Raw genomic sequence first — 24775 nt, 5'->3', positions numbered from 1 at the left:
CTTAATATGAAGAGTCTGATTTGTAAACTAAATAATTAATTGCCAAACCTCTAAAAATACATCAGGGAGTTTTATTTTGGAGAGACAAGATTCAGAAGTCAACTATGATTAGAAGGCCTATGCTTGGCAGAACTCCACAAGCCTCCAGGAGCTGCAGCTACTGAACTTTGGCCAATGTAATTGTAGGAAGGCAAGTAGATGCCTTTGTAACACTTTTTCCTGACACTGATACTAAGTGTTTGAAGAACTGGAAGAAATTCTATTTCAGCAAGTTAGAAATTCCTGGGCCATCAGAGGAACATCCTGCATCATCTGGCTTCTTCAACACTGCTGCTTCAGTGTGAGGCTTGTGTTAGGAACTGATGCTTTGAAACCCTCTCTGTGAAATGAAGTCCTCCTGTTAGCTAACCTGAGAAATAAATAACATTTGAGTTTGTGTGTGTGAGGTTGTATTTGTTTATTTTAAAAAATCAACAGTTTTTACCATGGAAGGGTTTGTTTTATGTTTTGTCAGGGAAGGCCTATCAGGATCCTGTTTTTTTCAGTTGCTTACTTGTTTATTCAATAACTGCTCTTTTTTTTCCCCCCCCTCTGTTTTACTCAGTAGCTGCAGTTTCAGAAACTGCATTTGGGAGGAGGCTTACTGCTTTTTTAGACTAGCCACTAAAATGTTTCTGGAAGAAAAGCAGAATCCTAATTCATTGCCAGAGAGAATGTTGTAAACCAGCTTCTGATTAAACTTGACATGATTTTGTTTGAACTTTACTTTTAAAACAGATGGTTCAGGAGACACAACTGTCTCTTGGTTTTGTTCTGATTCATATCTTTATAATGTAAGGCTGAAATGTTTATGTCTCAAATACTTTTCGTTAACATTTTTCCCTCAGCTATAAAACTATTGATAGAATAGTAATGTTTTGTGGTTTTATCTGTAGGCATGGGCTTTTCAAGTTTTAAGTTCCTCATGTTCTTTTTTTCGGCATTAGGGATGTGCAAAGGTTTTTGATACAAGAAACATGCTTTTGCATCATCATATCTAACAAACTCTGCTCTTCACATGGTAGGAAGACCGTTGAGAAAGAGAAATGCGGGGATGTTACGCCCTATCAGCGGAGGTTTCTTTATCCTCCAACTGCACGATGAACTCCTGTATGAAGTTGCAGAGGATGATGTCATCCAGGTACAGCTGTGCACTTGCTTTTTCAGCTCTCTGCTGCATGACAGTATTTCAAACAAGCTTTCCTTCTAGGAGCTTATGTTCTCTTCCCTGGATCACCTCTCTCTGGGTGCTGAAAGGTCTGTGAAAACCAAGTTGAATTAGGTGAAAAAATATGATTCCATGCTTGATACCGTCATTTTCAGACTCAAGCCATCCCCATGACTGAAGTTCATTTTCAACTGTGCTTTGCTGCTTATAACAGCAGATCATGCAACTTCTCTGCAAGGCTTGATGAGTGAAGTAGCTTAGTACTTTTGACAGGTGTAGGAGAAAGTGTTTCCTCATCTGGAGGTATTTTTGCCTTCCTGTTTACACTCTGGTGCCTGACTCAGAACATGTATTGTTACAGCTGTGGTTTGTACTCTGTGTAGGGAAAGGAGGATTCTGATTTTTTAGTGCTTGTTTCCTCATTCCCTACCTGTCTTCCTGGTAGGAGCAGTATGGTGCTCGTTGACAGCACGGTAGGAACAAGAAATGTGCTGTGTGGACTTAAGGTGCCTTTCACGTGCATATTTGCCTGTGTATGTGCTCTTCCTCCTTGAAGGCACTCCTGTGCCTGGGCACAGAGGTTTTTGGTGTCTGTGTGACAGCTTTCAGTGGCAAGTGTTCTAGCCATGTGCTGGCAGCTCAGTGTTTTCCCAAGTCCTGAGCACAAATGCGGGCTATCTGGCCATGCTTTCATATCTTGGGGATATGTTTCTTCCACTTCTACGCATGCACATCTTTAATGACAAAAGGTCATTTCCTGATGGCAAGTAGTAACTCCTAGTCTGAGAAAGCTTTCAATGTATATATAATATTTATATATATATATATAAACAAAAGGTTTAATATTTTTCTCTTGAATATCATCTTGAGCTTTTGCTCATTTTGACAGCTTTGGTCAGACATCTGCTGCTTCAATCTAGGCAGGCTGTTTTAGAGATGAAAAGGCTCCTAATATTTTTCCTGTAGAAAACTGAGATTCCCTGAGTATAGGCTTTTACATCTTTAGATACTGACTTCAGGTTATCATGGTGTCCCCAGGAGAACTGGACCCAGGTGAGTGGATTTACTTATCATTTATTGTATTATATTTTTTTCATTAACATTTTTTCATTATTACCACTTTTTCTAACTTCCTTTGGGTATATTTCTATCCATAGATTTTCTGAGCAATCACTTGAAACAGCAGGTTTTCATGTCTCCCCTGCAGCACAGCTACTGTCCCTGGCTCTAGGTGCAGCAGCCCTCATCTGATGCTCTTTGCTGGTGCTGTGTGCTGGACCTGTGACCATTCCCAGAGAATCCCCTTCTGTATGGTTCATGTTTTTTTTTAACATACTGGGGCCCAACCTGATCAAGGCTGGAGTAGTTTGAATACAGTGGAAAACTGATCTGTGCATCATGCAAGCAACATTTTCTGTGATCCAGAATTTCATTTGCTTGCTTTTTCACAGTAGTGTGCCTTGATTAAGCCCTGCTCAGTTTTTAATCTCTGATAACCCCATTTTTTTCCTGCCCAGGCAGTTATTTTTCATCCTATTTTTGAACAGTAGATTATTTCTGTCCTAATTCTCTACCCTGCTTCTTTCTACTCTGTACTCATCTATGCCGAATTACATCCTATTTCAAAGCATTTTTCTAGGTTATCAAGATCATTTTGAAATGTTGGTATGTAAGGGCATAGAGGTTTGGAAGACAAATGTCCCCCTAGTTCTTAGTGCTGTTGTAAACTCTTGTGCTCTGATCTCCTCAAATCCTCTCCTCCATTTCCCAGCAAAAAACTATGGAGAAATTTCTACAGTGGGTACCTGTGAGGAAATGAAAATGTGCTGAAGGGTCAGAAAGCTTGAATAGTTCCTCTACGGACACAGTGGCTTCTAGCTGAGTTGAGGAATCACCATAAATTCGAAGCCTCTTTTCACTCTGCTGTGGGAAGGTTCACGGATGGGTGTGGATTGAAAGATTTGTTCAAATAAGCAATCCAGGACAAGCTGGATTCTGTGTGCGTCTTGGGGTAGGAAAGAGAGTCCCTTTATCCAGGGCAGGTTTTTACAGTCAGGAAAAAAAATCCAGTCTCTTATAATTCAAATAGTTGCAGAAAGAACTGTTTGGTTCCCTGACTGTGTACTGAAATGAATTTTTTTTTTAGGAATACTTCTGGAGGGCAGAGAACAGTTACCTCACTTGTTTACTAGAGGGCAGGGGTTACCTCAACAAAACAGTGAGGGGGGCCCTGGGCAGTATTTCCAGCACCTGCATTGAATGTGATCTGCTTTCTCAGAGATTTATAGTTTGTGTTTCACAGAGGGCTTCTTTTGCCAGCATAGCACGAAGGAGCCACCATTCTTTGCTTCTGGTGTATTTGTTTTGTGTCTTGCTTTCAGTATGTTTAAGTTTTCAGAACAGACTCTATGAAATAGTTATGCAGGTGGGTGAAGGAGACTCTGCAGGACACTCAAGTGTTTTATAGAAAGTTAATCTTGCCTCTTTTCTAAGCAGTCTTAAACAGTGCAGAACCAGTCACAACTGTGTGCTCCATAAAATCTTGCTGGCTTTATACAGTTTCTCCATTCATAAACCCTAGTCAGGATTAAAATGTTCAGTTGCATTCCCACTGGTGGTAAGTCAGTGCAGGAGAGGATTCCAGGTGTCTGTCCACCTCAGTTGTTGACAGAAAACCAAAGCACTGAAGTTACATGTGTGTCTCATGGTTGATGTTTCCTTATAGGTTGCTCAGATTGTGAAGCACGAGATGGAAAATGCCATCAAACTCTCGGTAAAGCTGAATGTTAAAGTGAGAATTGGACCTAGCTGGGGAGACCTGCAGGACCTGGAGCTCTGATATGCAATGCAGCTTTCTCACGTGTGGTGAGGCAGAAGGTGCCGAGGACTGGGCAGGGCGAGGGCCTGCGATCACCTGCTGGCGGTGTGATCCTCCTGTGTCGTGTTTCTACAGGCATCAAAGCAAACTGCCTTCTAAAATGTGTGGTGGAAGCTAGTATGAATTCACCAAGCCAAACCCTTCAGAGCTCAGACAGAGCAGTGAAGCACATTTACAGAACTGTAAAATTACTAATTGCAAAAAGAACAGTATTAAAATGAATTCTGTTGTATTATACTTGATATTGTACAAAACCCCAAAGCCTAATGAATTTATTACATATGAAATGAGCTGCATTACTTCATTAAAACAATGCACAAAGATAATTTGGCAGTTCTTGTGTGTAATTGTTTAGGACAAAAAAAGTCACTGTGATTGCACTTGATGTAGAATTTTACAGGCCTCTGCCAGGGATATCTTGTACTGGATTCTGCTGATGGTACTCAGGTGCTCAAGTGGCTTTACAGCTGGCTGGATTTCTGAGCAGCTGTGCAGCATTCACAGAACTGGTGTTGGTTGGATTCTGACTTTTTAAGAAAGCATTTTGGTGACTGACTGCTGTAATCAATCCTACTGCTACCTTGCAAACTGGCCTCAAGAGGGATATTGTTTGGAGTCTCTTAGCGTTATCACCAGCAAAAACTTTTTAAAGAATCAAACTCAATGTATTGGTTAAAAACTTAATGGCAATTCGTATTTTTTGTGAAGAAAGAAACGTATCTTAGTCTGCCCAGATGATGTGGCAGCATTGCTGATGTTTGAGGTATGTGTGTTGGAGAGGAGTCAGGAATTGCTGCACGGTGGTGGGTGACCTGTGGCTCTTCATTCAGAGACCAGTCTCCTAGGGAAGCCTCACACCCTGTGTGTCGGTAGCCCCACTAAAATCTGCTCAGATTTCCCCCATGGTTTGCCTCAGTCTTTGATTCCGACCCAATGATGGGGCAGGAAGTTTTTCTGGGAATTTAGGCTTGTCAAGCTGAGCTGGTCTTGAGTTTGACTGGGGTCATCTGCTGGGATCAGATGCTTCAAAAGAAGGAGCTTGCAGGGAATTAATATCAACTATTTGGCATCACTCTCCCCACTGCTACCTTCTGGTCTGGCTAAATCTCACATCACATATTTTTGTTTCCCTTCCAGACAGCTGTGATGGTTATACAAGGTCAGCTGTTTAGTTAACTTCATACAGTGCCTGACCTTGGATTCTGTAATTTTCATCATGTAGCCCTTCTATGCTACAAGAAAGGGAGGACAAGTGCTCCTGTCATCTTCCTTATGCCTCTAATTATTATATCATGTCTTTTTTCTGCAGTTCCTCCCTAATATAATCAATCTCCATCTTCCATTCTTGCCTCCTGTGAGAAATTTTCAAGCCCCTAATTATTCTTTCATTTCTGAACTTATGCTGGATCCTTTTTGAGCACTGTACTTTTGAAGTTACCTTTACAGCCTGATCTGAGAGGATGCACACCTGGCTTTCAACAGGGTTTGAGCTTGTTAACTTCAAATGCGGCACTTCTGGCATGGCCATTATCCTGACATCAGAAGTACATGGCACCGAGGTTTGAAGAACGCAGTGAGTTTTCAAAGATGTTAATGGGTCCTATGTACAAAAGGCTGCATCCCAGATTCTGATCCACCACCTCCCTGTTGTGCAGCAAAATGGACACGTGGTATTGAGTCAGAGCCCCAGGTGAGGATGCCTTGACTGCCCTTCTCAGCACCAACTTGGCCCTCTTTCCCATTCTGTATTTCACTTTACATTGAGATTTTTTGTTTTCTTCCTGCCTGCTCTATGCTGTGGTTTTCTACAACATCTGTCACCTGATGGCTGAGCTCTTTATCCACAACTTTCAGTTGCTGTAGTTTTTTTTCTTACCTTATTAAAGCTTTTGTTACTAACAGATCTGAGCCTCGGCACCCTGGTGCCTGACCATTTGTGTGCTCTGCCTGTGAAGATGCTGGGTTGGACTCATTATCAATTCACATGGCCTAATGATTTCCTGTCCCTGGGTGTCATGCGGTGACACACCTGTGCTGTATTTCAGGCCTCACTGGGGCTGCTGTAATTTGGGTTGCTTGTTCTTTGGCACATTACGATATTTTCCAACCACATATTGTCTTCAGAATTTCCAAAGGATGGATGTGTATTTCCCAACAAGCTCTCTAGACAGGGGTAATGCTAATCAATAAGGGGATTGACACAGATCCAAACTATTTTGCCTGACAAACTCGATGAGTTCATTTTAATTAAGCAGTAATTTGAAGCAAATGAGAAGATAAAAGGTAGCCTCTACTCTGTGAGCGAGGCGACTGCGGTGTTTGAGTCATGTTATTAGGATTGGCTTTGAGCTGTTGCCTGATTGCTGCTATTTAAATTCCTTAATTCTGATTAGACTTTAACTCTTAGTGAGACTGAGCAGAAGAAGCAGAAGAGAGCTCAGGTCAGGTAAGCAGAAACACTGCCCAGAACTGTGCAGAAAAGTGTACATGCTATTTTCTGAAGATGGTAGAAGGAGCCTGGCTGCTCACATTACTTACCTATTTTTGCCTGTGGGCCCCTCTTCACCCACCTCAGATGGGCCGAGGCCTGTGTTTAGTTGGAAATTGGGCTTTTTGTTAGTTCAGGACCTGATAACCAGAGTGCAGGTTATTCTCTGCCTCTTTGTAATCAGAATGGGATGCATCTGATGGTGTTTGCTCTCTGTTCCTCAGCTGGTTTGTGTGTGTCTCTTCACAGTCCACTTCAGTCTCCTGTTATTTGGTGCAGCCCAAGACAAGGACAGATGAACACTGCAGAAGGGGTAAGAGTTCTGTTTTGCAGCCCTGTCATTGTTGTACACAGAATTGCTACAGCAGCCTAATCCTGCCTCGTGCCCTTGTGCTGCCCTTGCATGGCTCTGCAGGTGGGTGTCTGTCTGCCAAAAGAAACTGTGTTGGGATCCAGTCCTGACCAGTAGCTGTGGTCATCAGGAACGCCTTGTCTTCACATCATGTGAACCTGTGTGACCCAGCTCCTCACAGGGAGAGCCTGTGCCCTTGGGCAGCCCTCTTCTGTTTGGTTCATATTTGCTTTCTTGTCAAATGACTCAAATTTTGATGCAGCTGCCTACTGGTATGGGGCAGAACTTGCCCAGCCTTGGTAGGAGGAACTCGTGCCTCTTGGTCCTTTTCCTCACATGCAGACCACAAGCTTGTTTTGCCTTGGTCTTTCTGCTGCAGCTTTCCTTCTCTCCCTGCCCACTAGAAGTGGTGAGAGGCAGGTGACAACTAATGACACTTGTAATCTGGTCTGGTTTGGTCCTTTTGCCTTTCTCCCATGCTACTTGCATTTCATCTAGAAGAGAGTTGTAAAGTTTTTCCTGTAAATACATAGCTGAAAAGAGGGAGCTGGAAGCTCAGTACCTTTTGCTGACATTTTGAGCCTCTCCCGGCAGAACAACTCAAACATGCTATGGGGAAGTGCCCTTTGATGAGCACACTTCTGCCCTTCTGAGACCTCAGCTTGTAGGTGACTTTTTTTAACCTGAAGGGAAAGTGATGTGAAGGGTACCATTGGTTGGTTGGGAAGCCCAAGTACAAGGCTACGAATATCCCTGGGAGCTGGTACTGCAGTTATGAGCTCCACGTGAGCTCCCTGCAATAAACCATGGGATCACTAAGTGGCATATGGGTTTTGTCCTTGCAGGAGCTGCTGGAGGAAGGGAGGTGACCAACCCCACTGCAGCAACAACCACAACTGCATTTTTTTGTATTCCTGAATGATTGAGTAGTGTAAACTCCATCCAAAGCCTTTACACAAAGCATGCACTTTTGAAATACTATAATGAATTTAGGAGTAGAGGTTGAAAAAAAAGAGATCTACACCAACTAGTATCAATTCTTTCCTTTATTTTCTTTCCCTCCTTTTTTTTTTTTTTTTTTTTTTTTTTTTCTGACTGGGGATTCGAAACAGCCTCAGTTAAAGATGCCTTAGTTTTGTGACACTGATTTAGGATACCTGTGGAAACAGGACATGGTTAGCACAGGAGTGTGTGGTTCACCCCAGATTAGCCTTCGTTCTGAGAGACAGGTAATGACTTGTTAACAAACCCCACACATATTAAGTCCACATTTCCTTGACACTGAATCTGAATATTTGTTGCTATTTAAAAAAGTACAATGTTTGATTTGTTGATTTAATCACAAAACAAAACACATGAATGGAAACACTCATTTACGTGACTATTGCTTATACACCTAAGATGAAGAGTTGACTACAAATGGCCACACGCTGTTCCTTAATGAGAGAGAGTGTGTTCTTACTAAGACCATACCAAGGCAAGAGAACTATTCAAGACTGAAATATGCTGTGCTTGAATTCACCTTTAGGGTATGGAAAAGGATGTATGGGGGCATGGCCCAAGGTATTTGAGGGGTGTAATGAACCAAAAACTGGGGTTTTGCCTGTGTTACAACACACATGGTTTATGAATGAAGGAGGCCTGAGATTGCATGCAGCTCTCAAGTTCCAAGTGGTTTCTTCGCTTGTTAAGTCCTCTACTGAAAAAAAAAAATGTTTGTATGCCCATCTTTGATACAGTCCACACACTGTGGTGTGAGAAGGATTCTGGAAAAGGAATATATACTGTTTTAGAGGGGTTTTATGTGATAATTGTATACAATATGTGTAGTAAATAGAGTATTTCTGTCAAATATTTATGTACCAAGCTATGTTCTGGTACCATAGGGAATGTCTAACTGATGTATGTAGTTGAACCATAGAACTGTAAAAAAATCTTAAAAACTCCCCAGGTAATTATACAACCCAAAATTTCCATTGTCCTGTCTTTTACTTCAAGATTTGAAATTTAAGTTAAAGCTCTAGGAATTTTTTTTTAATTAATAAAATAGCTTGTACTTCACTGAAGACTTGCCAACTCTGCAAGCTTCAAAATAATCTAATTTAAAGCATTTTCTCTATCTATCTACAGCTCTAGACATAAGATTAAAAACATCTGGTCAAACCCAAAGGTGTGAGTGCTGTTGGAAGGTCTGTGTATCTGGTTTTGTATGTGATCGTTACAGAGCTCCTGGAAAGAAGAATGTGAGGGAACAAGGTATGGAAATGAACAAACAGCATTTTAATTGGACAAATATTTCCAGCCTATCTGGCCTGTTGTAGCTGAGGATTGGGATGTTGGAGATACGTCTAAGCTTAGGATTTTGCTTGAGGTGGTGCTGTCTTAGTGGGAAAGGTGAAAGCACAGAAAGATTTCAACATCCAGTGACAGCCAGTGCCCTCGATTTTCTTACAGCCAGTCACAGTCTTACAGTCTTTCTTACAGTCAGATGCTGTGCTCGTTGCTTGGAATGCTGCAGCTTTATGCCTTTCACTAACAGACTTCATTAGTGTTCAGGTCAAGCCTTTCAAAAATCCCACACTCCCCCTCATTTCACAATAAATCAACCAGGCAAGAAGTTTTCCTCCCTCATTGAACTTTTTAAGTGATGAGATTTTTTTCCACATACATGGTAAATCTTGATAGAAAGCATTTAACAGTGTGCACTAACAAACTTATACAACATATACATTACATATATATATTATATATATAGAATGTTCTATATACAAACATATACAACTTTTTAGATCTCTACAGACTACAAGAAAATTGATAATTATAGTCACAAGTGGTGAACTTAACAGAAATAGCAATTGGTAACTAACTGTCTGGAAATATGTAAAATATATGAGTGGAAAGCTGTGACCTGATGGGGAGTACTAGAGAAAGGTTGCTTAAAAGTTTAGTAATAAAAATTGTAAGTTTGAGGGCTGCTAAATTCTCTTTTCTCTGTTGCATAAAAATGCAAATGGAAATTTACTGGCAGATTTTTTTACCCTGGTGTTAAGCTAGAGACTGTTGGCAGCCAAAGTCAATCAGGCATTGTGTAAATGTTGAAGACACTTTTCTCTCTGGATGTGCTGCAGTGATTAGCAGTTAAAAGTTGCTCGTAAATTTTCATACAGTTCTCAAACAAGCAAGTGGGCTCTAGCTCCAGCCTGACACCATTTCCACTGAAATCAAGGTAATGGGGGGCTTGGCAATATCAGCATCCTATGTGAGGTACAGCCAAAATCTTAGGCAGACCTGGTGCCCTCCTTGTCATTGCAGTGAGCCGATGGCTGCCTGAGCACCACCTGTAGGGCTGCTTGGTGCACTGCTGACTGTGATACACCAGTTCATCATGGAAAGTAAGCTGGCTGCTGGAGGGTTTGAATGCTGCCCCAAATGATTTTGTTGTCCAGAGACTAGTGGTTTTGGATTATAGACCAGAGCACAGGCCATTGCATATATGTTTAAACAGAAGATCAAATTGCTATAATGTTGTTCTCATTTATTTCTCATTCTAGATACCTGGTTAGAGCAGTGTGTCCTTACAGACACAAGTGGTCAGTTCTGTGACCCAGCCACTGGAAGGAATTCCCCAGCCCGGTTCCTGTTGGCATCAGAGTGATGAGTTTGGCATTGACTTAAATACACACACAGAGACACATCCTCTCGAGTCATGGACAACTTCAATTCCTTAGCTCTCAGCAGAAACCCAGGCATTGCTGAGGCTTTGACCTTTTTCTCAACAAGTTTCTACAGTTCTCACAACATAGGGTGGTTTCTCCTGTGCCAGAGGAACTTGTTGAGTCTCATTCCCTGTTGAGCTAGACCTGTCAGGGCCATCATTTTGATTTTGCCTACAGAGAAACGTAAAAGTCCTGTAAATCATGAAATTTGGTTGTGCTACAATGTGAATGTGAAATTTAATGCCTCAAATCTCTTCCCTTTAACTTGTGCAGTGGGCCGATAGTGAGGCCAGACTTCTGGATGGTACAATTTCTTGGGCTGTAGGTAAAGGAAGAATGTGGGAAAGACATCTTTGAGAGGAATCATCTGAACGCTATGATGACACAAACACCAGTGAAGTTAAGGTCTAGTTAGGAGAGGATGGTGCCTGTCTGCATCAGTGTCCATCAGGATTCCTTGAAGGGACAGAGGATGTCACTCTTCTTCTACAGAAAAATTTTAACTGCTGTTTTTCCAGCTCTTCCTCACTTTCTTTTTCTATTTTGAAACTATGTCCAGGCACATGAAAACAATCCTTTAGTGCCTTGTTTCCAAGCCAATCTTGGAAAAATTTCTAAATTAAGAGTTCCACTGTGGAACTGTGGAAGTGAGGCTCTTGTAGGCTAATGTGGAGCATTCTTATGGACTAGGAATCTATTTGCATGGACAGGCAATAGGTTCTACTTACTGTTATCTTCTGTAGCTGCAGGCTGCAGAGTTTTTTGCAGAGTTCACTGTAGAAACCAAGCAAACCACTTTGAAGCAGAAGCAAATTACTTTTAGCAGTGTGAGCAGAGAATCAATTGCCACTCACCTATGGTGTCATTTTATATATGTGTGTTCACAATGGTTTTCCACGCTTCTCCTCTGACCCATCTTTTAGTCTTGCTGCTCTGATCCCTCCCTCTCTCTCTCTCACAAGTTTTGAGGAGGTTACTGTGCAGGTCCCTTCACATAATTTCAGCTGAGCACTTGAGAAGCATCACTGCTCTGCAAGCTGCTAAGCAGCCTCCGTGAGCAGAATTTGACAGGACTGTGGTTTCCCATATTGCCTTTCTTAACTTGAAGAAGTGGTTTCCAAAACTGGTTTTCTATTCCTGCTACTGAGAAATAAGGCAACCAAGTGATACAGACTCCATGGGGATGAAAAGTGCCGTGGCCCCCTTCAAGGACAACTGAGATGAATCTGGAGCGCATTTTAAAAAGTACAGATAAGGATGACGTGTCATGAGCTCTGAATTGCAAATAAACCATCTATGCTCATGTTTTAGTGATGTTTCAGATAGTGCCTGTTCAGCTACCTGTAAAATCTGTAAATTTTGGGCATAGGATTTCGAATCTATTTTCTTAGGAGTTAAAGAGCACTGATTTCAAGCAAGGTTTTTCAAGGGAAATAAATAGCAGATAAGAAAATGCAGCTCAACTCATTTTTATGTGGAAAATGGTAGCAAACATGCTTGAAATGTACTGGCTTTTAATAATGTCACTTTTAAAAAATAAAGATTTTTGCTATTTAATTTTTTTTTTCTCAGAATAGAAATGAATCCCATTTTCTTCGGTCACAACATGCTTTCTTTTTCTCTGTTTTTTTTTTTTTTAAGATGGCAATTAGTCATGCAAAGTTTTATAAGTGCATTAACATTCGAGTTTGTACAGAGTATTTTTAACCAGAGACACCCCCCACAGTTCATACCTACAGCTTCTGAAAAACTACATGCCACAGTGATGGTTGAGTTCCTTTTGGAAAAAAATGGGCCACTGCATGAGCCAGCTGTTGGAATAAGACTCTCATGATTCCAGCTTCCATCTCACGGTCTGTAAAATTTCTCCTTGACGTCCACTGTGATGAATCCAATAATAGTAACAGGAAAACATCTTCTAGGAGAAAAAAGCTGTCTTTGGCCAGTGACTGGTAGATTTGGGAATTAATGTTGCTTCCCTGAACAGTGTTCTTAATAAAGCCAAAAGCAGCTTCTTTGAAAGTCTAAAACTGGTACCACTTTTTGTCCTTGTATTTCAGCATCACCTACAGAAATGGGAAAAAAAACAAAAAATGGCAATATAAACCACTGCCCTACCTATGAGGTACCACACATGACCTAGGCCCATTAGCTGTCACAAACTTCATTATTAAAAAGAGCAATGCAGTACTTCACTAACAGGGTCATCAGGTCTTGAGTCCACTGAGATCTCATATTTAATTTCATAGTTATTACATTAAAAAGTGTGTTACCTGCTACTGATATTTGTTAGCTTTTCCCCAAGGAGCTTTAACTACTTTTTTTCTTCAAAAACTAAAGGTATGGCAATAATCAAGAACTTCCTTTTTATTCATATAGAAAGAAGCTTATCTATGGAGCATAGTAGATAACCTCTGAATATACAAACTTTTTGCATTTTGGGGCACATTATTCCTGCCTCACACATACAAAAGCCAATAAAAATGTAAAGGTTTTGTACAGAGATGTGATGCACATTAAATGAAAAACGTGCACTTTGGGAAGTATTCTTTAATGTTGTTTTGTCTTCAAGAAAAATCACTTTAGTTGATTCCCAGTCTTAACAGCGTGGGATGGAAGAGGTTTTCCATTTGGAGCTCTAAGCACAGAAGCTGTCTATTCCAGGCAAGCCCTATTCTATATAACTGTACCACAGTGTTGTACTAGTAATGTTCTCCTCCTCTTCCCAGTAAGATAAGATTCCTATATACACATCCACCTACCTGTTTTCTGCCCTACTGCATAGATGTGCTGCATTAAGTGGCTTAAAAAAACAAATCATAATGAATTAGTGAGAAAGGCAAGATGAGAAGTGCCACGTTCTAAATTCAGAGGCTAACAATGGATGCTCATTTACAGAAACATGAAAGGAAGGGGTGTGCAATGGAAGTTTATATTTGGCATTCTCATTGTTTGGGAGGAGGAAAAATGGTGTGTCAGTTAACAGTACAACCTCTAACAACATGACTGGGTGAAGGGAGAGAACTGCACTTTACCTTCCCAAAGGGAAGCAAAGGCTCAGTTGCAGGGTTGGCAGTTGTTAGTTTTGGGTGTATGGTGCCAGGGCCCTACCTCGTGTGCATGTTTGGAAAATGCCTCTGCGCTGGCCATCATGCTTGCAGTCCTTTCATCCAGCTCTCCCAGTTTCTGTCCTCTCTCATCAAGGGCAATGCGTGCACGAGTCAAGTCCCCAATGACTCCTCCCGCAGCTCCTCTCACACCTTCAATCCCACCTGATCCAGGGATGTGCTGGGCGAGACTGCGAGAGGCTTTTCCTGCCGTAGCCTCACCAACTGCAAAGGAGAAAGGGACAAACAGACAGGAATAAGTTCCTGGCTGTGGCTCTGTCAGTGCTTCTCAATCTCCCGCTGCAGCCTTGCAGCGGTGATGCCATTTGATGGGCAGATGGCACATGTGGAAGACATTGCTCTGTCACCTGCACATCTACAGTGCAGTCAGGTGCCCCTCCCTCCATTGCTCAGAAGAAACTTCTAAGGTGAAGGAATTATGGGAAGGCAACCAAGGACCCTCCCCTCCCTTCATTATGTCAACTTTCTGTAGATGATTTAAATCTCATGTATGACTCCATTCCTAGATGACAAGGGCAGGGTGGTCCTGTGAATAACTTTCTGCCAAAAAAAACCCCCAAACCCAATAAATTACTCACAAAGCTCCTCTCTGTCAAAAGCTTGTCCACTTCCTCCAAAAAGTCCTTTGAGAAAACCTCTGTTTTGGGCTTCTGGTGTTTCCACAGGAGTAAACAAATCCCCAAGCATGTCCTAGCAAAGCCAGCAAAATGTCCATGTGAAAAATTAATGAGGTCAAACCAGTCCTAGGTGCTTTCTTTATTTGCATTAACAAGCCACATGCACTGGATCCAATTAACTAGTTTTTAAAAAGAGTCTGTTGTGTGAATACTATGGTGTACTTAACATTCATGTTTCCTGGCAGGCAAATGCTTGGGCTAACTAGATTCACTCATGCTTTCAAAGGCACTTGGCTTGTCACTGCCCACGCCCATGTTCTTTACCAGAGACAAAAAATTTTAAGTAATGCAGGATGAAAATACCAATGATAAGATCACATTTTGCTTAGAAACTGCAGAGGTGACACTATACTTGAATAAACAATTTGTTGTTTATTATTTGGTTTGCTTTAGTGATTACCCAGGCAAGCTGGGCAGTCACTCTGCTTTTTATAACATACCTGAATTCAGTGCTTGACAGCAGTTCAGAGAGTTTGGTGGTTTGTTGTTTGTTTGATTACCGTAGGGTTTGTTTGTTGTTTTGTTTTAAACAAAACCCCTTACCTTCCATACAACCTTCCCACTGTTATTGTGCCATCAGTAATGCTAAATAAGGCACTGTCATGGTGACTGCTCCGTCTTGGAGCAGTCGACCCGAACAAATCTCAGGCTCAGATTTATTTGCGGCAGTACTAGGAAAAGCCAGCTCTCTGAAATAAAACTGATGAAGAAAGTGTGCAGTCCCAGTAGTGTTTGACACCAGTGAGGCTGTGTGCACTGGGAACAGTTGCTGCCCTGTTGCTCAGCTCTGTGTTTGCTCATCCAAGCCCCAACAGGCAGATACAGCTGTTGTGTTGCACAAAGCGCTTGCTCCTGGGAGGCTGAGTGCTAGGACAGCGCTGTGACTCACACTTACTGCTCCTCTGCACAGTCACCTGCTCTGGGGAGAGAAATTACTGCAGCCCTTGGAGCTTAAGTGGAGGCTCTCATGCAGCCTAGCTTTGTTTTCCTAGGTAGCATGAAGAACTGTGCAAACCTTTTTTTGCATAAAACTAAAGATAAAAGCAGCCCTAGTCCAGCAGTAAATAGAAGCAAGGGCCTAATTTCCCTTGGTTTGGTTGTTGTATGATGCTATTAAGGCTAATAAAAAAAATTAAATCTGGCTGGTAACAGCCTCTCACTGTAGGCCCATAGTCTAAGATACATCAGTCAAACCTTTTGATTATTTTAAAATCGGTTCCCTACAAAATAATCCCTTCTCTGATGCGCAAAAGCTTGTGTGCAATGCTCCCTCCTCACAGTGCTTTTTCAGACTTGAGACAGACAGTGATGCAAGTTGAGCAGCTCAGCACATGTTATTCCCTAGGGCATAATGAGTGCTGGCAGGACTATTTCTTTTATATTTCCATCCTAGTTTACTGCTAATTATATAACCTAGAACTTATTCCCCCCTCTTTTTTTTTCCCTTTTATTACTCATGTTTCTCCCTGTAACCTCTCACAATTCCTTCTCTTCAGTAAATGACATTTTCATTTGCATTTTCATTGTAAAGAAGACCCCAAACCAGCCCATATCTAACATTGTAAAGACTTATTGCACTTATTGCACTTTCGCTAGGTGCACATGACATGCACATGCATGAAAATGAATGCACATGCATGAAAAAGCCCAAAGAACAACAGAGCTGCTGACCTCTCTCTGTTGCTTTGGCATCATTCAGTCAGGGCAAGTGGAGAGGAACATATCTGTCCTGCTCCTGCAGCACAGCCTTCATTTCAAACGCCAAAGTCTAGCAGTGTGCCAGTTTACCCCTGACGAGTCAGGTCACTGACCCTCCCACACAAAGGCACCACAGTAAGAGTTTGAGCCCTACCTGTAGATTGTCACACATCTCCTGGCTGTATGTCAGGCGCTGGATCTCTGTGGGAGAGCTGAGATACAAAGCCTGCCCTTCATTAGTGAAGCAAAAGGTCCGTGCTATCCTCATGTCTGTTACAGGCAAATAGTTGATGTCCAGCAGTGGGCGAAAACTGGGCAAACTGAGAAGAAGCAGATTGCCAGGTTACTCACCAGGTACCACACATGGTACACCTGCTCTGTGGCTGCATTTTAAACCGACATTTAAGTTTATGCTTTTCTTAACTGAACAGTTAAGTGTAGCTCTAAGCTGAAAAATTCTGCCATAAACATGCTGTCTTCTCATCATACTTCATTTGCTTGAATAGAGAAGTTTCACCTGCCTTGCCTCAGTGACCCTAAGGATTCTGCTACTGTCTGGGTTTGGGATGTGCATGTGGCACAGTACAGCTTGTGCCATGTGGCTGGGCAGTTTGTAGGGTAAGGCTTGTCCCCAGTTACCCAGGGACATCTGCAGGAAATGGCATGGCAGGGCCCTGCTTCCAATCTGTGGACAAAGGCTCCAGCATCGCCTTTGCTGTCCTCCAGCTTCTCATGGTTTGCTGTTTTGGACAGCACTTTCTAAAATTTAAATGGCCTAGCCAGGGAAAGGGGGTGCAGCAACGTGACGGTATAACCATAGGGCTACTGCACAGTCGGCACCCTGGGGGAGGTGACAAGGAAGGGAAACCAGGTGCTCTGAACAGGAAGTCTCCAGAAAAGGCAAGAGTGGGACTTGCTACTTCTCATGGGATAAACAGTATCCTGCTATGACTGAGTTCTATACTCCTCTATACCTGACCCCCCATAACTGAGCAAAATTATCAGTTTTCTTTTACAATAGGTAAAAACCATGAGCCATCAACAGTCACAGGTACAAGATTTCTATGAAAAAAAGGAGCTGGCTTTGCTGTGCCCCTGCCTTAACTCCCCACATGGAGACAGCCCAAGAAGCAGGCCTGGCTGTGGCAAGGCAGGGAGTTAAATGCACCCACCGGGGAGTTAATGCAGAGCATCAGGCACTCAGGACCAAACACATGTGGAATAAGGTGGCACTGTGCCACCTCTTTGCTTAGTTTTGCCACAAGATTAGTTAGATAAGTACCTCAGTGTCATGATGTGCCCATTGGCACAAAAGCACGCCAGACAGACGCTGTTACAGAGGGTGACCACATCTGCTCGCAATAAAAAGGACGTTTCGGTGATGTTGTGGACATAAAGACATGTTTGGGAAGGCAATGAGAAGACTTTGGCTTGTTTTTCTGAACAAATGACTGCAAATTGATGATCACCCATATCCTGGGAGGAGGAAGGGGAATGCATGACAAGTTTCCTTTTCCTTGTTTTTTCACCGTCATCAGCACTGTGTGGATCCCTCCATACTTCATACGGTGGATGTGTCAATGTCCCCATGCAGTCCAAGCACGCGAAGGTCAGCACGGCTCCTTTCAGTGTCAGAACAGTGCCTGCAGAACATAATTTGCTCTCACTGACACTGGCACCACAATTAGACTGGTTGTCAGTGCTGCGAATGCGTGCAGCGCAGCTGACATTCAGCTTTTGTAAACAGAGCACACACATTAATCTAGCTGAGGTGACGAGTCTTGCTTGCTCAGTTCTTTCTGACTACACAAGAAGGTGACCAAATAGCCTGAAAAAGTATCAGGCAGCCAATATCTATAATAGTGGATATAATACATGCTATTGAATACCATAAAGATAGCCTGTTGTTTATCTCTACATTATACTAGTAGGACATTTATTCCCCAGCAGTAAAACTGCTCTTCTTAGTCTGATGACCTTCCAGAATTGTTTTTCCTAAACAAAGTGTGGGTGGGAAACCTCTGTTCCTGTGCATTATCTGCTTTTCTGTCCGTTTTTTAAGCACATACTGCCTCTCCTCAGACCTGACCTCTCTCAGCCCTCTGTTCTCTCTGCTACACCATCTGTCACTTGCTCAGCCAAGGATCTCTCCTGGTACAGCAACCTGCCAACATTTTTGTTTCCTTTCCTGAACTCCCTTCTGCTTCTCTGCAGCTTTCTGAAAGAGAGACAGCCAAACTGTCACAGCATCCCAGACAGGACTGCACAAAGGACTGTAATTTCACAGTATGAAGGAACTCTGCTAATTTCCCTGTCCTCACAAGAAACATTTAACTTTGCCCATGACACAAGGTAATCTCCAGAACTAACACAACCAAAGTGTCTCAGTCCATGAAGCTTCAGGTCCCTCATGGGCATTTTTACCTGTGTGCCTTGCATGTAGCGAGTGACCACTGCTTAATACATATATTGAGAAATTTCTGCCCAATCATGCAGTTATATCCCCAGTCGTACCAAGATAGATAACAAACAGAAAAAGAGCTGCACTCTTACCACTTGGTGACACCATGACTGGCTCTGACTGCCGTAAGTCGTCGCTAGCAGGCAGATTAAGGGAGAGGATTAAAACCATACCGAGGCCCGTTCCAACCCAGAGACAGGGGGAGACAGCAGTGTCGTTCTTTCGGGCAAAGGACTCCATGAAGTACAAAGCTGTAATTGCCTCCTTTGAGTCCCTGTCGATACTGGACACGCTGGAGCTTCGGGAACGGCTGAAGGAGTTTTCCCTATTTTCTGCATAAATAAATACAAGCAAACAGGCATAAATTGGTATTCCAAGAACAGGCACAAGCCTGCAGAAAATACAAACTCCCTGTAGGGTACAGAAGATACAGGTTTCGTAACCTGAGCAAACATTCTGACACTAGCGCGATACCAGCTTGCTGCCACTGTATAAATAAGTGTGGAAAATGCTGTCAGACCTCATCAGTTAGATCTGCTTATTATGGAGATTAGCATAGACTAATTAGAATTTACAACAGCCTTAGCTCAAAGGACTTGTTCTAAATAGCACAAAATAACTTCAGATCCATATGTTACCAATGCATTTAAAATTAATCCATGTATCTCATTGCTGCAGGACATGAAGGGAGATGCCATTACCAACTTCACAGCACGTGTCCTTTGCTCTGCTCTTGTTACCATCACTAGGATGTTCTAGCACTGCATTCAGAGCCATTGTTTATTGTCAAGCTATTAATAACTGCTCTCTGGGGAACAGGCACCCATTGCTAAACTGAGCCCATAACCAAAATCGACTCTGGCTTCCCAGGGAGTGAAGTGAGAAACCTGCTCTGTGCCCTTGGCAACAACTGCAGAGTGAGTTGGCACTGACTGGCTCATCTTCCTGCCCAAGCTTTAGCAGGCAACGTGGAGAGCCAGCTGGAGACAGAGCTGTGTTGTCCTCACTGCAAGTACACAGGTTCAGAGAATCTCTCTGAGCTTTTCAGAGAAAGGTAGCAATGAACAGGGTCTGACTGCTGTAGGGGATAAGGATCTCTGCTTTGCTTTGCCTAGTGCCAGGCAGGAAGTACTGGCATTAGCAGGAACTGTCAGTGGCAACACAATGGAGGCTATAAAGCACACTGAGGCTAAAAAGTTACTGAAGAGGAAAGGAGCCAGAAGGAAGATGGGAGTAGGGCTGGCTGCTAGCAAAACAGTTTGTGCCAGTGCTGATGTTTACCAACCTGTAGTCAAAAATGGGGTTAGATCATTGGAAACCCTACATATGCTCTTCTGCAACAACAAAAACTGGTCAGGAGGGCCTGGAGATGGAGAAATAGTTGAAGCTATCGGATCTGAGGTAAAGGGCTTGGTTCTGAACCTATCACTATGAAGTAGATCTGTATCTGGTAGGAAATTATCCTTTGTATAGCTCAGCAGAGACTCATCTCTTCAGAGCCAACAGAAGTGTCTGGAAAGAGGAATACTTTCTGCTATTGTCGAGGAATAAAATTAGAAAATTACTTTCTCACATAGTCCAACTTAAAACTGAATTAAGCCTTGTGTTGTATATGTGGCTCCCACTCTCCGCCAGAAGCAGCGTTTTTGCTGGTGAACCTCTTCCTCAGACAACATATTGCAGCATTGTATTCCCCTACACAGATGCCTCAGTGCAAACTGCTGAAGTCGTCCTCTTCACCACAGCTACCTGGGGAAGACTGGAGAGAACCATGGGAAAGCACTACTGGAATTGCACCAAGTATTACTACATACGTATGCTACCTTAAAAGTTGGTACGCAGGGATGAGGGCAAATTCTCCTGCTACTCTTCCACGCTTGGGCCACCTTTGATTCTTTGAGGTCATCTGTAACTTGTCAAACAGGAGCTTCACAAGATAGCTGTCATTGGCACTTCAGTCCCACTCTCATGGAAGAGAAACTTATGTTTACTTGAACTTCCAAACCCTGCCCTCACCCCGTTTTCACTTTCATGTAGGCACTGTTGTAGCTCTCTAGTTCTGTCTCTGTACTGCTCAGTGTAGCTGCATAAAACTGGGATTGTTGGTACATCTACAAACACAGCTTCTAATACCTTGAGAATTAGTGTCTCCCATAACCCCAAGCACTTGTACTTCTCCTGCAGTGGACTAGTTGGCCCAGCTCCTTCCTGAGCAGTGACAGCTGCCAGGTAAAGAAAGGAAGACAGTAATTTCAAGGCAGAGATCATCCTCCCAAAGGTTACCTCGTTTTTTAAAAAAAATGTTATTATGTAATTAATTTTCTCTTTAACAGGTGTATTAATATCACAGTCACATAAAATTCAAATATGGTGGGGCTCAAACTAAGAAAGATGTTGAAAGGACAAATGCAGTTAGTGTAGGCGACAAACACAGAACTTAAAATACATGATGTGCCATTTGCATATGTCATCAAGCTTTCTCCCTCCCTAAATTAACAAGAAATGTTCCTCACTCCTGTGCAGTACAGTTAACTAATACATCTTTGCAAAACTGACACTAACAGATAGAATCTTTGGGACACTTTTGGGAACATACTGTGCCATTTTCTATTAAATGCACTACTCAAACTGAAAATCCAAAGATCAGCAAGACATATGTCAAAATTTGTTGTCATTAAACATATCTGAACAGCAAAGGCTGCAATTGCTATGTGACTTTATTGAGTAGCTCTAAAGCAAGGTAGAAATCTCTGCTTTTCCTAGGTTTCAGGATAAAGTTTAGTTAAGGCTTGTTTCCTGGGACTCCTTTCTCAAAAGATTCTACCCCAAATTCTTTATCTAGAAACCACTCTATTGTATCCTAGAGAAACATAAAAGCACAACCTTCAAGAAGTTTTAAAACCATGGCATATCCTTTGCTAGTATGATTGCTATGTCTTAAAATGACATTCCATCTTCTCAAAGTTGACCTGCCGGTCTCTAGCAATCCCAAACCCAATCATCATATTCTGGGGTTTTTTCATATATTTTCCTTTTCTCACTCTGCATGATGGATGTAGCAAGAATGTCAGCTACAACATCTTTTTGCAGAAGTCTGAACCAGGACCACTTCCAGGTAACTCCTTGTAACCCAGATCAAAGTTTATTTGGACCCTCTGCTTCTGTAAGGGGACAGGACATTCACCTGTGAAAGGCTACTCAGTGCTCTTTTCATCTTCTCCTCCTTGCAGAACATCCTGCTACATGACACTTTCTCTTAAATGTGCTTCTGCCTCTAGATTGACCCTTGCTTTGAGGAAACCCAGTATTCCCAGTATTCCCAGTACATATCCAACTCCCAGGATCCATTGGCTCCCACACAGCCATCTCAGACCACCATATCCTTTTTCCTCTTTGTCTTGTAGACTTGGATTTCTTGGCTCTTCTTTTTTCCCAAAGAAGTCTCCAGGCAATTTCTGCAGGTAGCAGCAGAGGAACTGAGAGCACCATCAAAGGGGTCCAGTGTTCCCTGAGAGTTAATGGAGGACTACAATTTGGGAGATGCTGCTGTTCAGGATGTTAGACAATGCACAGCTCTGAGCAAAAGCATTGCTACCTTCAGTCAGAGCATTTCAAAAAGCTGCATTCCATGCATTAGGACCACACAATATAAACACCACTACTCTCCTAACAGTAATCCTGCTTTCTTCAAAATGTTTTCATTCAGCCCCTTCCTATGCATGGTTTGGGTTAAAGAGTTGCAGATGGAAAGGCAGGAACCAACTTCCTTTGTGGCACTGGACTGGTTGTTAACTTTGAGCTATGAGCCAGCAGCACACAAACAGAAGTCTTCTGATTTAAAAGCAACTGCAAATCTTCTAACTTGCTGCCCACCTCACTGACAGAAATACACAGGACACTTCAACCCACATGCCAGGTTAAAAACGAAGCCAGTGGTTTTGAGTCTTACCTTTGTTCATCCATGTGCGAGCAGTATAGTGACGCTCGTCGTGTGAGAATGTACTGATTCCATGTAATTGCTGAAGCATTGCCCGTCTGGAAATGTAACCTACTGCCATAAAGTCGCATGCATTGCAAAAGGACAAGAACAATTGAGCCAACCGTCATCATGACATTTATATGAAAGTAGCCCTGAGCAGTTACTGTCCCAGCTCTTTCCTTGCCTGACAATGTCCTGCTGCAGTGCACTGGTGTCTAGGAGAAGGTTTAATTTAGGGTCTGGGGGTTTTCTGAGAATTTAAAAGATAAGTTGAGTAAATTATCTCATGTGTTTCAAGTGTCACCTGTACAGAGCAGAGATGGCAGAGATTTTTTTTTTTAAACTTTTTTAGCTTCCTTTTGCTTAGCAGAGATAAAGCCAGAATTTCCTTACTTTTCTGTAGAATTAAAAAAAAGAGAAAAAAATGTATGCTGTGTTCAGGGGAATGTTCTGACTTGTCTATTCTCAGCTGCAAAGCAAAAGCTTTATTAGGGGAACACATCCTCACCTATCGTATCTTTCAGAAAATTGTCATTGTGATTTTTCTGAAACAGTGGAGTTAGCATTTATACAGAAGCATAAAGTATTTTTTTCATGAAGTTAGGAATCATGAAAACAGAAGTATCCCTTGTTATGAGGAATGAAAAAACCCCCAACCTTACAGTGACAAAGATCAACATTTTCACTGCAACTGTTTACATTAATTACTGGAGTTTTGCAATTGACTGTCAGTCAATTGGACGCTATTTATAGGTCCTTCCCTGGTTTTAACATAGTGAGTAATTGATCTACTTATGAAACGAATACAAAAAATGACCTTTTTTGACACAGAAATTGATATATTCTGGAAACGAAGTTAAATGGTTTATATCATCCTCACTTGGATAATTCTAAAAGTTCTAATCCCAGATACCAGACTTAACAGAAGCCAATGGAACTATTTAAAATATTTGCCAGTTTAAGATCATCATCTTAAAATTTCAAAAGAAATCTGTCACTTTTAAAATTATATAGTCAGGAAAACATGCAAAGCTCTGAATGCCAGTGGAAATACACACTTAAAGGAATTATACCTCAAACATGAATCTGCACACAGTAACATCACAGAGACACAGAGACCAAACCATATTACTGGTGGCAATGCTTCAGCAACACAGAGGAAAAAGGGGCAGGAAGTAATGCTACAGGGTTTTCACACGTTTGCTTGGCTATAAAAACAGCTTCAAACACCTTTTAATAGCACCACTCTAAAGCTGCATTCCACAAAAAACAATTCACTAGAAAGAAGCAGAAGTTGTCTTAAGCACAAACAATGCAATAAGAGTCTGGCATTTTACTGTAAATGATTTCCTAACTCAAATAAGTTTCCCTAAAAATATGTTGAAAAGCCTGTGAATATGCTGCTTGCAGAGCATTCCAACCAGGGTGGCTGTGTCTATGCTGACACAGAACTCACAGCTCTGGGATGCTCAACCCTGCCCCAGAAAGTTCTGAAAGGTATTTCCCTGAAATTGCTACAGTTAACAGCAGTGTAACCTGAATGGCTTCACGGAATCACACTGATACAAGACTGATGTAAATGACAGCAAATAAAGGCCTGAAAGTGAAAATAGATTCAAGTCACCAGACTTGGATCTTTATTTTGATATTTCCAGAATATGGTAAAGTTCAGGCTTAGGTTTTAGTTGAGCATGTTTGAAAAACAGAATGCAACTGTTAGGGCAGAACTATTCTTCATACTGAAAAGGAAGTAGAAATAAGCATTTTTATAGAAATATAAAAATATGAAAGATCTTTACAGTAAGTAATCTATAAAATATCCATATTTAATTGTATGAATCACTTCCCTTGACTTATACAAGCAACCTGTCTTCACATTAAGATCACGAAGTGTTCAGTTTGGATATAGATTATAAGCTTGAACATATGTTTTTTAATCAAAGACATCACAATTCTCTAGAACTTAAATCCCAGCCTAAACTATCCATTCTGCTGAAACGTCTTTCACTGATGGTTTGGGAAAGAATAATTTGTTGTATGACTTTCATATCTGGAAGTACCCAAGAATAAGGCAGACGAGACATCGTAGAGGATGATGAAGCTATGGCAGTGTAACATCACTGCCTCCATATCTTTCTCATCTGGGCCATCCTTGGTCCTGCGGACCTCTGCCTCAGCCCCAAGTTGACAT

The 24775-nt window shown here is 42.0% G+C and overlaps 2 protein-coding genes across 8 annotated transcripts in view; one reads left to right on the top strand and one right to left on the bottom strand.

Moving 5' to 3' along the window:
• POLQ (DNA polymerase theta) overlaps positions 1 to 4569 on the top strand; it is a 53060-nt gene extending 48491 nt beyond the window's left edge. For 2 of the 3 annotated variants that reach the window (XM_017814861.1, XM_017814860.1), the window contains exons 29-30: positions 1065 to 1180; positions 3933 to 4569. In XM_017814861.1, the coding sequence (XP_017670350.1) occupies positions 1065 to 1180; positions 3933 to 4046 (230 nt within the window). In that variant the 3' untranslated portion in view covers positions 4047 to 4569. The remainder of the gene's footprint in view (positions 1 to 1064; positions 1181 to 3932) is intronic. The other variant, XM_017814862.1, reaches the window with a different exon arrangement.
• A 7644-nt stretch (positions 4570 to 12213) lies between these two features.
• Positions 12214 to 24775, bottom strand: part of STXBP5L (syntaxin binding protein 5 like) — a 191367-nt gene continuing 178805 nt past the window's right edge. For all 5 annotated transcript variants that reach the window (XM_017814800.1, XM_017814801.1, XM_017814802.1 and 2 more), the window contains 6 exons: positions 18698 to 18937; positions 17427 to 17787; positions 16299 to 16464; positions 14348 to 14459; positions 13753 to 13973; positions 12214 to 12707 (listed from right to left, as the gene is read on the bottom strand). In XM_017814800.1, the coding sequence (XP_017670289.1) occupies positions 12666 to 12707; positions 13753 to 13973; positions 14348 to 14459; positions 16299 to 16464; positions 17427 to 17787; positions 18698 to 18937 (1142 nt within the window). In that variant the 3' untranslated portion in view covers positions 12214 to 12665. The remainder of the gene's footprint in view (positions 12708 to 13752; positions 13974 to 14347; positions 14460 to 16298; positions 16465 to 17426; positions 17788 to 18697; positions 18938 to 24775) is intronic.

Source organism: Lepidothrix coronata, unplaced genomic scaffold (assembly GCF_001604755.1).
Source record: "Lepidothrix coronata isolate B3197 unplaced genomic scaffold, Lepidothrix_coronata-1.0 Scaffold46, whole genome shotgun sequence".
In the NCBI taxonomy this organism is placed as follows: Eukaryota; Metazoa; Chordata; class Aves; order Passeriformes; family Pipridae; genus Lepidothrix; species Lepidothrix coronata.
Note: the sequence above shows the minus strand (reverse complement) of the source record. Positions and strands in the feature narration are given on the sequence as shown.